The 15,858-nt window shown below is 39.6% G+C and overlaps 2 protein-coding genes across 2 annotated transcripts; both read right to left on the reverse strand.

The window, feature by feature from the left end:
* Positions 1–1,835: 1,835 nt before the first annotated feature.
* On the reverse strand, positions 1,836–2,802 carry LOC131488645 (olfactory receptor 52Z1P-like). Its single transcript, XM_058690508.1, has one exon. It carries the CDS (start codon positions 2,794–2,796, stop codon positions 1,837–1,839), a length of 960 nt encoding a protein of 319 aa, XP_058546491.1. The 5' UTR covers positions 2,797–2,802; the 3' UTR covers position 1,836.
* Positions 2,803–9,381: 6,579 nt separating this feature from the next.
* On the reverse strand, positions 9,382–10,320 carry LOC131488646 (olfactory receptor 52A1). The gene has a single exon (XM_058690509.1). The coding sequence runs from the start codon at positions 10,318–10,320 to the stop codon at positions 9,382–9,384; it is 939 nt and encodes a 312-aa protein (XP_058546492.1).
* Between the last annotated feature and the right edge of the window lie 5,538 nt (positions 10,321–15,858).

Consider the following 15,858-nt stretch of genomic DNA (forward strand, 5'->3'; position numbering starts at 1 on the left):
CTGTCAGCACAGAGCCAGACACAGGGCTCAAACCTCAAACCATGAGATCATGACCTGAGCCGAAGTCAGATGCTTCACCACCTGAGCCACCCAGGCACCCCCTTAAAAAGTTTTCTCCTTGAAGGCTCACTTACACCACTCATTAAATATATTTTGTTATCATTCTGTACTCTATTTCCTCTCTGACTCCCCTTCAATCCTTGGAGAATTTACTTCTGAACCAGAATCCTATTTGCTACAACTATTAGCAACATTTTATGTGACTTCCGTATCTATGATGATGACCCATTCCAACCATTTTTCTATGAATTATTGTTAGCAGGGCTATGTTGAGTTTGGTGAGATCAGTTCTTTAATGTTTCTGTTCATAAAAGTTACCAACACCATCAAAATAAAATTTGCTTTTATTAAATTACAAATACATCATATGACATATTTCATTTAATTGTCAAGCCAATAAGGAAGGTACTAAAATAATTCCATTTTATTGGTCAAAAACCAATAGTTACATAACAGGACAATTTTATACAGTTAGTGTGGGACTGGGAAACCAGGATTTCTCATATCAAAGGGGTTTTTTTAACTCTTAAAATAGATTTCCTTGCTCAAATTCAAGTGAATATAACATAGATTTCAAAACAAAGTAGTTGTCCAGAATTCCAAGGGTCAAGGCAACACACGTTCATTTCCCACATTAATTGTTTTATATATATATCTGATATTATATATATATATATGTATATATACATACATATATATATAGATGTATATATATATATATATCATTTATATATCATGAGCATGCATGTGTATATATGTGTGTTTTTATAATGTGTATACAACATTGTACATATATTAATGTGTGTAGTGTATACAAACACACATCATATATACATAATAGAAAAACAAAGAAAAGAGACTAACACGGAAAAGGTTGCACGTGTTCAAGGTAATCCTTGAAAGTTCACTGTTTGTCTTCAAGGGTATATAAGGTCAGATTGCACATTCTCAGAGCATGTGCTAAGGCCTGCTGAAGGAGAGGTTGTAAAAATACTATCTTGAATGAAGAAATTACGGTACAATCTGGAGACAAGCTTCTATAAAATAATATTTGGTGTGAATAGAACCTTTTTAAATACAAATATGTGCAAACATTGTATTTAGTCTTCCACTGCCTTTTAATTTTGGACCTGGGTATGGTATTTTTCATCTGTTAGTCCCTCCCTTGGTGAAGTCTGTTGACACCAGGATGCTTCATTAATGATTTGGCCCCAAGGTCATCACTATGTAGGGAACAAAGTGTGGTCTGAGGTGGGTTGATTTCACTTATTACTTGTTTTAATTCAGTATTATCTGTTCATTCAATAAACCTATACGATGTGCCTTTTGTATACATAGACTTTGTATCAGAGATTCAGAAAATATCCCTTTAGAACTCACATTTTAATTGCCGTGAAAGGTACAGATAGAAATAATTACATAATTATCTTATGTATGCTTAAGAATAAGTTAAATTGCAAGATAATAGGATATCTAGGAGAAGTGAGAATATCATTAATTTATTTTTCTCAAAAATTTTATGTGCTTTAGGAAAATACATTGGAAACTTTGGCATTTATCATCCTTCTGGTTTATTGAGAGTTACTTATGGATTCTCTTTATTCCCATTGCTCATTCAGTGTGTGTGTATGTGTGTGTGCGCGTGCGCGCGCACGCGCGCGCGCGCGCGTGTGTGTGTGTGTGTGTGTGAGTGAGAGAGAGAGAGAGAAGAAAGAGAGAGAAGTGGGGCGGGGGGGGTTATTCAGAAATAGCCAGCATTATGCATTATTCTCCATTTTAACAATGTGTGCTGATGGGGGAGCAAAGCAAAATTACTCGGTCTTGAATCTGTTTGGTCTTCACCCCGTAAATGATGGGGTTTAGCATAGGGGGCACTACCACATAGAGGTTGGCTACCAGGATGTGGATGTGCTGAGGGACGGTTTTACCCCCAAAACGATGGGCAAAAAAGGAAAAGAATGCTGGGGCATAGAACATAAGTATGACACAGATGTGGGAACCACATGTGTTGAGGGCCTTGAATCTAGCAGACCGGGAAGGTATCTGAAACACTGTGCAAAGGATCATCGCATAGGACATAATGATGAACACAATGTCTAGTCCTGTAGACAGTAGGGCCACAGTCAGGCCATAAATGATGTTGACACTGATATTGTCACATGCCAATGTGGCAATGCCCATGTGCTCACAGTAGGAATGGGGAATGATGTTTCTCCCACAATACGTAAGTCGGTGTACCAGGAAGATGAATGGAAAGCAGATGATAAAGCTCCTGACCACAGCTGCGATGCCAATTTTCCCAGTGGCTGAGGAGGTTAAGATTGTGGTATATCTCAGTGGGTGACAGATGGCCACATAGCGGTCAAACGCCATGGCCAGGAGAATAGCAGATTCTACCGCAAAGAGGAAATGGATGAAGAACATCTGAGATACACAACTCCCAAAGGATATATCCATGGAATGGAACCAGAAGATGGCCAGCATCTTGGGGGCTGTGGCTGTGGAGAGCAGGACATCTGATAAGGCCAGCATGGAAAGGAAGACATACATAGGCTCATGGAGACGGCGCTCAGTTACAATCAGGAAGATCAAGAAGATGTTGCCTATGACAGCCAAAATGTACATAGAACAGATAGGGATGGAGATCCAGGTATGAGAATCTTCCAGTCCTGGGATTCCAGTCAGGACATACCACATGTCCTGGGGATGGGTGTGATTGTAAGAGAAAGGGGCCATCTGGGGCAGTATATTCCAGACCTAGTATCTGGATTAAAGACCACAGGGCTGACTGAGGATTGAGAGGCAGCACCACTTTAGGTGAATGATGTCTCATTAGATTGTTTCGCAATATTTTCTTCTCTGTGAAAAGATAGTGAGATGTATTAATGCACCTAATATTGCACTCTGACTCCTTCCACGGAAGAATTAAGTCGTAACTTGGGAAAAAAAATGCTTCACATTAATAAGTGCTTAATATGTGCCATAGCACTTTATAAATATCATCTTATTAAATCTTCACAGTAGCCTGTTGAAAAGACCTTTACAATGATCCTCAACATGGATACTGTTGTTATTCCAACAGATGCAAAAATATCCTACAGACTTTCAGCTTCTGTGAGTGAAGTGCAGTTATGGGGAGAGGATGTTTAGTGAGTGGGGCTTCATTAGGATATCCGAGATGGGGGAGTAGAGAGTCTAAATGATGGAGGAAACAGAAACAGAGGTAGAAGGGACATAAGACAAATTTTACAGATTTTCTTCTAACTTTCCCAGTGATCTTTTGGGACACCAGTGAGTGATCTATTTTATTGTATTCCTTTTTGTTGTGATATAGCATTATCACTGCAGCTCCCCAACTTATAACTCTGGACCTCCGGGAAGCATTTTTTATAATATTACTTATGGCAGATTCTGACTGAATCGTGAATATATGCATAGAGGCAGTGTGGTTAATAGGGATTGTGTACATCTGGGGCCCATAGAATTATGTTTAAGTGATGCCAACATCCTATTCTGACTGTATTACCACTAAAAACTACTTCATGGGAAGCTTGGTTTCCAGTTGTAAAACACCTAAAAGTAAACATCAATTACAAATGTGGGTCAGTATGTTAGGGTGGTTGCCACATAAGTCAGATACATTTTTAGCTCAGCAACAGATGAGATTAGGGAATTTACAAAATTACCATCATTAAGATTAAAATAATTATTACATTGAACAAGTTCAAATTTTTGGACTTTAAGCTTCGGATCCGCTAGACAGAGATTGAGCTAATTTAGAGTATCCATAAAGGCCAAGACTTACTTTCGTATGCTAGACACAAATGTGAATTGGTAATTTTCACCCCCAATCTATCATTTCTGTCTTACAAGGTGCAGACGGTTCAGCATGGTGAACTTGGCTTAGAAATGGAGTTTTAGGAGCACTTGAGTGGCTCAGTTGGTTAAGCGTCCGACCTCAGCTCAAGTCATGATCTCATGGTCTGTAACTTGGAGCCCTTGGAACCCTTGGTCAGACTGTGTGCTGACAGCTCAGGCTCAGAGCCTGGAGCCTACTTTGGATTCTGTATCTCCCTCTCTCTCTGCCCCTCCCCTGCTTTCACTCTGTCTGTCTCTCAAATACAAACAAACATTAACAAAAAGAAATGGGGTTCTATTCTAGACTCATGTTCAGTGTAACGTCTTTGTTATATAGGGAAGGGAGATGAAATCTCTGAGGTTCAGTTTTTTAATCTGTGTTTAGCCCAGCACCTGATGTATAATGAATAGTCAGCAAATTTTAGGGGGAAATGCGTGCAGGTATTTACATACATACATATATATATATATGCATTGTCTTTAACTACTAGACTTGTTTAGTTACGAAGCCTTGCTTTTACTACTGGAACTTGACTCCAAATTCATTGCATCTATGCACAGCATTCAGGCCCACATTTCAAAGAAAAAGAACCATTGCGTAACATATTCTAAAAGGAAAAATGCCCATTTGTGCCCGTTGCAGATGGCCCATTTAGGAAAAGAGCACAAAGAGATACTACAATTGTCCATGAGTCCCATTACAGCCATATCCAATGCCTCATAGAGCAAGGCTGAGAGAAATACAAGATGATCAGGTGCTAGGAAGACGGAGCTGCCTCTGGAGTTCCCTAAAATTTTCTTTCTTTCTTTCTTTTTCCTGTGTTTCCAGGTGCCTTTTTCTACATGTCTTTGCTGAGCAAAACTCAGCTTACTTACGTATACTTTTTTGGATCCTGAAGGTATTTAACTGGCTGAGAGGAAAAAATAAAAGCAAGATGATGTTCAGAAGACAAACAGCAAATGTGGAGCTATTTATACCTCCTCTAGGCATCTCTCAGGCCCTAGACCTTCAGTCCCCAGAGGACTGAACTTTACACACTGGTGGAAGGAGATGGCCCAGAGTCGGCTCCTGGGAGAAACACGCCCACTGTCTCTCCCTCTACAGCATGTGCAGGGTTTCCTTGGTCCAGCTCTCTGGGACATCCAAGTTAGCACACACTTGCATTGAGTACCCAGATCTCCTTTGCGTGGCAGAGATTCCTGCTAGTGCAATACTGTGTTGTTCCCATGGAGGCATCTGCAAATGTAGACTGTGAATGCCACATGTGGAAGGATTGTACGCTTTCTGAGGGCACCTAAGACTAGATTCTGTCACCTTACTTACCTTGAATTTTAAGGCTCTTTGGCTTTCTCTCTTTTCCATTGGTCACATGGTAGAATTCGCATCAGAAGGGTCCAGAAATGCCATTAGCTACCATAGAGAGTTTTATTTGGATTTTTATGTGGATTTTTATTTTCTCAGCCTGAGCTGCTCTTCTTCAATTCTTTCTCCCTTTCCTCCTCCTCCTCCTCCTCCTCCTCCTCCTCCTCCTCCTCCTCCCCTCCCTCCTCCTCTTCCTCCTCCTCCTTCTTCTTTCAGAGACAAAGAGAGTGGACAAGGGACATAGGAAGAGGGAAAGAATCCCTCTTCAGTGCTCAGTGCTCAGCGTGGAGCCTGACATGAGTCTTGGTCTTACAACCTGGGATCATGACCTGATCACGAGTCGAACGCTTAACTGACCGAACCACCCAGATGCCTCTCTTTTCCTTTTCCTCTTTCTTTTTAAACTTTCTCTACCCGGGTAACTTTTCTCTAAATGCATTGGGATTGTCTGGGGGGTTGGGCTAAGGTTCTAATTATAATCATAATCTTAATTTCACATTTCTTTTATTGTTTGATTTTCCTTTGTAAAAAAAAAATTTGGAGAATCCTTTCATATATGTAGTAAACCTTTTTTGTCTTTTCTGTATCTATCATGGACCCTCACACGAATTTTGTCTCTCTTGGTTATTATTCTTTCTCCATTCCTATTACAATAGGTTCGCTTTTCCCTTCTGCACACTGTGGAAGGTAATCTGAGAAGCTGACTGCAATCATGCCCTTCTCTATCTCTCTGTGTGTGCTGCTGCTATCTTCTGTGGTGGAGCCCAATCTTAGTCCCCTTGAACCTGGGATGATAGTTCTTGTGACCACATAATGTAGCAGGAATGATGGTGATGTTCTCGGCTGTCTGAACCAATGTAATATGAAGTCTGGCAACTTCTACCTTGTTTTTTATTCAAAGCCAGGCACCCATATTGGGAATAGAACTCCACTGAAATCATACCAATAGTATGAAGAAGCTATCCCCATGGTGAGAGGGTGACTGTGGAGATGAGCCCAAAGGCACCAGGCATGGGACTGAAGTCCGTGGACTTTTCAACTCAGCAGAAGCTGAATTCTTAGTTGAATGCTGCCTATTGAGGTACCACAGCCCACTCCTTATGGAAACAGAACCATACAGTCAAGCCTTACGTGGATTGTTGACCCACAGAATTGTGAGAAACAATAAGTCATTGTTGTTTGGAGACACTAAGTTTGGGGATGGTTTGTCACAGAAGAGATAACAATTATAACATAGCAAACATTTTGAAATGATTTCATAATTTTCTTTTGGTCCTGACTGCAAACAATTTGTTAAATTTAATTTTTTTTTAAGTTTATTTATTTTTGAGACAGAGCAAGCATGAACGGGGGAGGGCCAGAGAAAGAGGGAGAGAGGGAGAGAATCCCAAGCAGACTCTGTGCTATCAGCACGGAACCTGATGTGGGGCTTGAACCCACTAATCACAAGATCGTGACCTGAGATGAAATCAAAAGTCGGCAGCTTAACCAACTGAGCCACCCAGGCACCCCAACTTTAAACGATTCTTATATCATATGATCTATTTCTTGTCTATTTCTCTACTGTCTTTATTTTCTTATTTTATTCCCATATCTACCAATTATTCATAGAATGACTTCAGATCGAAGCAATATAATGTAGTTTCTCTAGGACACACCGGTGTGTGAGTGTGTCTGTGTGTGTTGTGTGGGTGTTCATGCAGGGGAGACAGAGCATTTATCACCAGAAACATTTTTATTTTTATTTTTGTTTTCTATTTTCGACAGAAGCTCTTCACTGGAAATGCTTCCTGTTTTCCAGGAATATTGATAACAGTTGTATACAGGAGAGTGAGGGGGTTCTTTCAGAGTAAGGTGGTTACTAGTTTTTTGTCAGTTTTAACTGACAACCATTTCTGTCATGGTTTTTCCTCCCACAAAAACAACACTTGCTGAAGAGTATTTTCAAGCCTATTTCCATGCACTTGCAAATACTCCTATTAATTCCCCGTTTGAGGAATGTCTGACTCAAAAGGCCTCACCCTGTTCTCACTACTTTCCATGACAAGGTGGACTCTCTTTTTTGGCATTTGTGTCGGGGTTTGTGGTATTTTCAGTGTTTTCGCTAACAGTAAGCTACTGTCCCCCGGAAAGTGGGGGATACCTGTACATCATGTCATATACCCTCCATCACAGTATCATACAGATCACTTTCACTACTCTACAATTCCCTGTGCTCCACCCATTCAACTCTCCCTCTCTCTTCCTACACTCCTGGCTACACTCATCTTTATGCTATTTCTAATTTGTATAGTTTTGCCTTTTCCAGAAAGTCATATAGTTGGAATCATATACAGATGTAACCTTCTCTGGATGGCTTCTATCACTCAAAACTGTGCATTAAAGGCTCTTCCATGTCTTTTCATAGCTTGATAGCTCTTTTCTTTTTAAATTTTTTTTAATGTTTAATTGCTTTAGAGACAGAGAGAGACAGATGTGAGCAGGGGCGGGGCAGAGAGAGAGAGGGAGACATGGAATTCGAAGCAGGCTCCAGGCTCCAGGCTCCAAGCTGTAGCGCTGAGCCCGGCGTGGGGCTCGAACCCACAAATGGCAAGATCATGACCTAGGCCGAAGTCAGATGCTCAGCCCACTGAGCCTCTCGGGCACCCCTAGCTCTCTCTCTTTTTTAATCAAATACTCACATTACATTTTAAAGAGGTGCCACAGTCTGTTTTTCCCTTCATCTTAGTTGCCTCCAATTTTTGGCAATTAAAAAGAAACCTGCTCTAAACATTTATGTGCATGTCTCTGTGTAGACATAAGTTTTTAACCCATTTGGTACCATATCTAGGAGTGCAAGGCCAACCACATGGTAAGACTATGTTTTGTTCGGTGAGAAATGCAAAATTCTCTTCCAAAGTGGCTGTACTATTTTGTGTTTTCACCAGCAATGAACGAGAGTCCCTATTATTCTATATCCTCACCAGCATTTGGTTTTGTCAGTATTTCAGGTTTTACCCATTCTAATAGGTGTGTATGGTATCCCATTGTTTTACTTTGCAATTCCTTAATGACAAATGATATTGAGCATCTTAAAACATGCTTAATGCTCTTTGTTATGTCTTTTTGGGGTGAAATATGTTTTCAGATTTTTGCCTACTTTTTAAGCGACTTGTTTATTTCCTTATTGTTGAGATTTAAAAGTTCTTTGTATATTTTGGATATATGTCCTTTGTTAAACATGTATTTTGCAAATACTTTCTGCCAGTCTGTAGCCATAGGCTTTTCATTTTCTTAACTTACTATGAAATTGTATTCTTTTTTCCCAGGGTACACGGTGGATATTCCCAATTTGGATTTGTGTCCTTTGGTTTTTGGAATAGTTTTGTATAATTTTCTAATATGTTCCTGGTCTAGTACAGTCCACCTATAATTTTATCTTCCTTGACTTTCTAGAACTCCTGTTTAGTGATATGTTGGTGTTCTTGGATTGACCCTGTATAGATTTTAATCACAGCCCCCAGAGTTAACATGTGTCCTTTTGTTCTGGTTTCTTATATCTATCTTCTGGGAGTTTCATTGTTTTTTTTCTTTTATTTCTCATATTGTTGTTTAATTTACAAATTACCTTTTTGTAAACATGTTTGTTTTTTGTTTGTTTTAGTACAATATGCTTAAAATACACCTCCTCAAAAAAAACCTTTTGGTGACTAAAAAGCCACATGAACACCTTGTTTTCTTTGAGTACCTACACGTTCTAAAACAAAGAGTTTGGCTGCATTTAATTTCAGTGATAGATGCATATTTATGAATTCTTCTGGAGAAAAATCCATAGAGAAGAAATTCAACCAGGAAATAAAAAATAAAAGAGGAAAGGTAACAATATATTTTCACTATTTTGATCTCTATGTTTATTCCTCTTATTAGGCGGTAGCATCCCAAAACCGACCGAATAATAGTTGTCATGGGGTATAATGATATGAAAACCATAAAATGCAGACAAATTAAACAAAACAAATATACAAAACTGAAGAATTGCAGACAGTGTGGATTTTTAAATGTTATATTTAATTTTGAGAGATTGCTACTAAGGCGGAAGGTTGAAGGAGTTAGAGTGAATTTTATGAAGAGAACAACCTTGCCACATGAATGCGGATCTGCTTGGTCTTGGCACCGTAGACAAGTGGATTGAAAAATGGGGGGACAAGCAAGTAGAGGCTAGAAAAGAGGATGTGGATATAAGGGGGAACATGAGCACCAAACCTATGTGTGAAGAAGGAGAAGAAGGCAAGGAGGTAAAACTGGAGGAAGACACACATGTGAGCGATGCACGTGTTGAATGCTTTCAACCGAGCCTCCTTCTGGGGCAGACGAAAAACGGTGATAAAGATCTGTACGTAGGACAAAGTGATGAATGTTAGGTCAAACCCTGCAACTGTAAAGGCCACAAATAAGCCATAGATTTTGTTGACCCGTATATTTTCTGCAGCCATTTTCACAATGGCCATATGCTCACAGTAGCAGTGGGAGATGATGGTTGTATGGTAAAACTGAAACCGGAACTTTATCAGTATCAGGCACGGGGCTCCTAGGACAGCGGCCCTGAGTGTTACCACTGCCCCTATCTGGGTGATTAGGCGGTGCGTGACGATGGCAGCATGTCTTAGTGGATAACAGATGGCCACATAACGGTCCAGAGCCATGGCCAGGAGGATGCCTGACTCTATGCCCTGAAATGTGTGGATGAGCCACATTTGAAGCAAACAGGAATCAAAATAAATGTCTGGCACACGAAACCAGAAGATTCCAAGCATCTTGGGCATAATGGTGGTAGCAAGCGCAATATCTGTGACTCCCAGCATGCCTACGAAAATGTACATGGGCTCATGGAGGCTGCGCTCTGACCTGATGATGATCAGAAGCAAGGAATTTCCAATCATAGCAATGAGATACATGACACAGAATGGAATCCCAATCCAGCACTGCACAGTCTCTAGGCCTGGGATCCCTATCAGCGTCAACACAGAAGGCATGAAGACGGTGATGTTGGAAGTGGACATAATGTCTTTGGGCTTCCAGAAGCAAATGAAAGAAGCTTCTCAGTCAGTGGCACTCTTCTCCGCTACTCTTGTTTGTATAAAGTCATCATAGTGGGTCTCTGATTTTGTCAGAACTCTAAGATCATATCATCCTTCTTATTTATATTATGGAAGGAAAAACATCCGCAGATACACATTATTCTTTTCAGAAAGACATCCACTAGTAGTGTAGCACAATAAGTTATGTAGAAGGCAAGTTAATTGCATTACAACCAGCCAGATCACGTGGGTAACAGAGTAACTGCTGATCTCTCTGTTATGTCCCTCTGTACCTGGGGTTACAATAATTATACCTGTTAAACTTGCTTGGAAATGGCATTTCAAGCAGAGTTTGATGAATGTCCGTATTCCACATTCTAACAACCTGATAATATTCTGTTATTCCCATTGTGTCTAGGTCTGGAACTGACACTTTGGATCAACAAATCTGACTCTGACAAGTACATTAGTAGATAAATCTCCATAAGGTTTATATTTAAGGTGTTTTTTTTAATAGAGAGAGACAGAGACCACAGGAGGGGCAAAGAGAAGGGAAAGAGTGAGTAACCCAAACAGACTCCATACCATCAGCACACAGCCTGACATGAGGTTTGAGCTCACCAACCCCAAGATCTTGTCCTGACCTGAAATCAAGAATGGCATGCTCAACTGAGACACCCAGGAGCCTCTTTTTCTGTTTACTTCTTGATTTTTTTTAAGTGAAAAAACTCCCTATGAAAGAGAACACAGAAACTGGTGACACCCATGAGCACAATATATTCATCTATCTATATCATTTGTATCTACGTAAGACTGGATATCTCTCTTTTCTTTGTTTTTTTCTTTTCCAATAGCAATTTCACTTTTTAAATTTAAATCCACATTAGTTAACATATAGTGTAGGAAGGGTTTGTGGCGTAGAATTTAGTGATTCGTCGCTTAAATATAATACCCAGAACTCATCCCAACAAGGGCACTCCTTAATGTCCATCACCCATCTAACCCATCCCCCCCCACCCTTCCAGTAACCCTCAGAGTGTTCTTTATTCCCAGGAATCTCTCATGATTTGTCCCCCTCTGTTTTTATCTTATATTTCCCTCCCTTCCCCAGAAGTCCGTTCAAAAGAAAGTAAAGGAAGCGCTTTGAAAAGATCATCTAACCCCATGCACTTTTGGTGAGTCTGGGTGAAATTTCATGCCATTTTTACATGTAGTTAAACTCTATTTTATTTTGCCCACATACTAACAATTGAATTCCTGAAAATTAGTGGTGTGCTTAAAATCGCTGACATTTTGGAATACCCATTTCTGAATACCTAGATGGGAGGAATCTCTAGAAAACATGGAAACTCAGAGGCGACAATGTATAGAGGCAAGGGGACTCAATCTTCCTGACAACAGCGCGTGGGAAAATGGGTACATGGGTAATTCATGGACTAGAGACTAGGTTCTTGGGCTTAAACTGCTCACAAATACCAGTAACATGAGATTTGGCCAAGTAAGCTCATTAATTCTTAGTGAAATATATATCACTTGAACATTTGAATTTCATGAGCACAGGCATGAGAAATGAGTCGAAAATAAAGGGGTGAAGGACATGTTTCCCAACATGAGTCTAATATGGAAGTAGGAATGGAAGATAGGGAGCAGACTTGGGATATCAGAAATGATGGAGGAGATGGCTCAACTAACGAACATTTAATCACCTCGATTCATGATGACTGACTTTTCTGAAAACTAGGCTCTTAGTCTAGTTCGGATACATTTGTATCTGAAAAGATCATTGCTTTTTAAAATTCACATATCTTAAATTAGAAAGCCTCAAGCTACATTAGAAAGTTTCTATTTGGTGAAAACAGGATTCAGTTGTTTCATTCTTTCCTAGTTGGTCCAACACTGTTGCTCTCTGTCAGCAAGCCCATTATCATTTAATCATATATTTATCGTCACTAAAAATGCCAGTAATGCAGGAAGAGCTGTGGTTTATGTGGCTAAACCTCAAGTGAAGGAACCCACTCAACAGGTCCATTCTAGAAGCAAGTCTGTATCAGCTGATGCATATTTAGAATAGACCAGTTAGTTAGTCAACTAAAACATGATTTCCAAAGCTTTGCTCCCCAATGCTTAATCCTAGAGATTCCTCGATCATGGATTCTTTCATTCACTTCTTCTTTCTAGAGTTAATCAGAATTAGAAGAGAAATCCTTTAGTAGAATTCACATTGTCTGGCATATTTAAGAGAAAGAAGCTGATGTAGGAGCATTTCCTGACAGGCACAGGTGGTGGGAAGGCAGGTGGGAGAGGACCTAAGTGAGTACAGAGCAGGGGGGATGGAGTGGTTATCACTGGAAAAGCTGGTAGTGAAACATTATTGGGTGAAATTGAGGAAAGAGACTTCATGCTTTGTTGTTGGGGGCCAGTTGTGTTTTTACAAGACAACTGAAAACCATGGTCTGTCTTCATAACACCATCACTCATCACTCATCACTCACCTGTCATTCACTCTTTTTCCTCCTGAGACTCTCATCTCATTCACTTGTGCTTATGCTGGCAGCATCTCTTTCTTCTCTCTGCACCCTCTAGAACAGCCCGCTGTAAATATCATGAACTCTTATCCATTTGCTGCTCGGCCATCTGACAAACTGTGGACATCTCTGGAATAGACTTTCCTCTCTTCTTCTGTCCCTGAAAAACAGACTTGCACCCTCTTTTGTAAATTGTGTCTGAGCTCCTGTTGGTGGGATCACACTCCAACAAAACTCACAGGAAGGTCTGTAATTTGCTAGACACAACATCACTTTATTAAGCTTGAATTGGCAAGTATAACGTTCCCCAGTGTACATGGAGAGGGAGGAGGTCTGAATATGAGATTTCCCAGCCACTCACCCAAGCCTCCAGGGACCCAGCAGCTCATAATGAAGCCCTCTTTTGTCCATCTACATCTAATGTCCCTGAAGCCGTTTCTGCAACTTGCAGAATCCCCTTGGTCTCTTCATTTCTTTTTCCCCACAGTGGAGATGTAGAGAAATTAATATATGCAATCTTTTTTTTGACATTCCTTACAAAATAAAAAGATTTTTGTAAAAATTAAGTAATTACATTTACTTTTGTCAGTTTCTTTCTGCTGTCCTCATTTGGAAAAAGATCGAAAGGACACTTAAATGTACTTAAATGTATGTTCCTGTGCCAATGAGTTACATATAAATAAGTATTCTGTGACCCTTCTTTCACTGAGACACTTCTGGAGACAAAATCTGTATCCACAATGGATCTCTATCACACATTTGACACTCATTCACTTGTAGTATCATTCTTCAGATCTTTATTTATTGAAGCTTTGTAAATTCAGTATTCTCACAATGACCACTTATGACGGACATTTCCACCTTCCCCTGATTAGTAGACTTTCTTTACAGAAAACTACACACCTGATTGTTATTAGTGTCAATTATAAATGATTCATAATTGTATATAATTTCATCGAAATCTTTGTGGAAATATGCTTTGTCGTTTTTTATATAAATACTTACAAAATAGTCTTTAAATGTTTCTTTGCCCACGATAACCCAAACTTTATTTGCATAAAAGTTTGCTGAACTCTGATTAGAATATTAAAATCACTTCCGATGTTTTTTTTTACTTTTATTTCAAAGAAATTGTTATTAAAAAACCACAACGCCTATTGGTAATCCAAGCAAATCCTATATGATAAGTACTGACATTTCTTTCTTTTTTTTTCATACGAAATTTATTGTCAAATTGGTTTCTTTTTTTTTTTCTTTTTTTTCTTTTTTTTTTTTTTAATTTTTTTTTCAACGTTTTTTATTTATTTTTGGGACAGAGAGAGACAGAGCATGAACAGGGGAGGGGCAGAGAGAGAGGGAGACACAGAATCGGAAACAGGCTACAGGCTCTGAGCCATCAGCCCAGAGCCTGACGCGGGGCTCGAACTCACGGACCGCGAGATCGTGACCTGGCTGAAGTCGAACGCTTAACCGACTGCGCCACCCAGGCGCCCCTGTCAAATTGGTTTCCATGCAACACCCAATTCATCCCAACAGGTGCCGTCCTCAATGCCCATCACCCACCCTCCCCTCCCTCCTACCTCCCATCAACCCTCAGTTTATTCTCAGTTTTTAAGAGTCTCTTATGGTTTATCTCCCTCCCTCTCTAACTTGTTTTTTCCTTCCCCGCCCCCGTGGTCTTCTGTTAAGTTTCTCAGGATCCACATAAGAGTGAATACATATGGTATCTGTCTTTCTCTGTATGACTTATTTCACTTAGCATAACACTCTCCAGTTCTATCCACGTTGCTACAAAAGGCCACATCCCATTCTTTCTCATTGCCAAGTAGTATTCCATTGTGTATATAAACCACAATTTCTTTATCCATTCATCAGTTGATGGATATTTACGCTCAATCCATAATACATACTGACATTTAAAACAGCCTCCAAAGATGCTTCAAGATAGCCTCTAGATTTACAAAGTGATCAAATTCAGTATTCATTGATAAGGCCCAGTCCATAAAACAAGCCAGAGTATCTACATCCATGTGACATGCAGTCTAATAAATTCTAATGTATACATTGATTTAAGTGTCATAAATAAAAGTATGGACACCTGCACACATGGGAATATTTTCCATGCTCTTTTTAAAAATGATCCATGAGATCAGGTTTTTGGAACAGCCCACAAGCCTTAAGTTCTCAAGTCATTAATTTGGACAGAACACTTTGTGTGTTCATTAACACAATAACCTTGAGTGATTTAAAAGCATAATGTTTTAAGTCCACTGAGAACATACGCTGCTGTTTGTCAAATAGATACACACATTCACACACTTGTGCATTTGGAGTGAAAACTGGCCAGTGACCTATGATAGCTTTCAGAATAAAGTTCACCCATTTTGCATAGTATCCATAGCCATTCTTGACATTTGTAGTTTTCTTGTCTCTACAAGTTGTGCATTACATTGAGAAAAACTGTGCCAATTCTTGATTCTCTTTTTAAGCTCCAAGATCATCTACCTGGCATGGTATGTCCTTACCTACCAGCAATTCATCTTTCATTCCTTAAGAATCAGCCCCCCTATAGGGGAAAACAAATACCACATGATTGCAAGCATATGTGTAATTTAAGAAACAAAACAAACAAGCAAAGGGAAAAAAAAAATAAGAGACAGATAGAAATCAAGAAAGGACTCTTAACTGTAGAGAACACTTTGATGGTTACCAGCATGGAGGTGGGTGGAGGGATGGGTTATATTGGTGGCGGGGATTAAGAAGTCCACTTGTCATGATGAACATAGGTGTTGTATGGAAGTGTGGAATCACTATATTGCACATCTGAAACTAATATAACACAATAGAATATGCTTCTATTCTTGAGTATACATTTATAATGTTGTAGGGTTTTGATAACACTTTAGGAATTAATAAAGACATAAATGGTGACTGGGCATAAAAAGTACTGAATTGTGAAATAGAATACCGCATTGGTCATACCGTTTAAACCTTA

Source organism: Neofelis nebulosa, chromosome 10 (assembly GCF_028018385.1).
Source record: "Neofelis nebulosa isolate mNeoNeb1 chromosome 10, mNeoNeb1.pri, whole genome shotgun sequence".
Classification (NCBI taxonomy): Eukaryota; Metazoa; Chordata; class Mammalia; order Carnivora; family Felidae; genus Neofelis; species Neofelis nebulosa.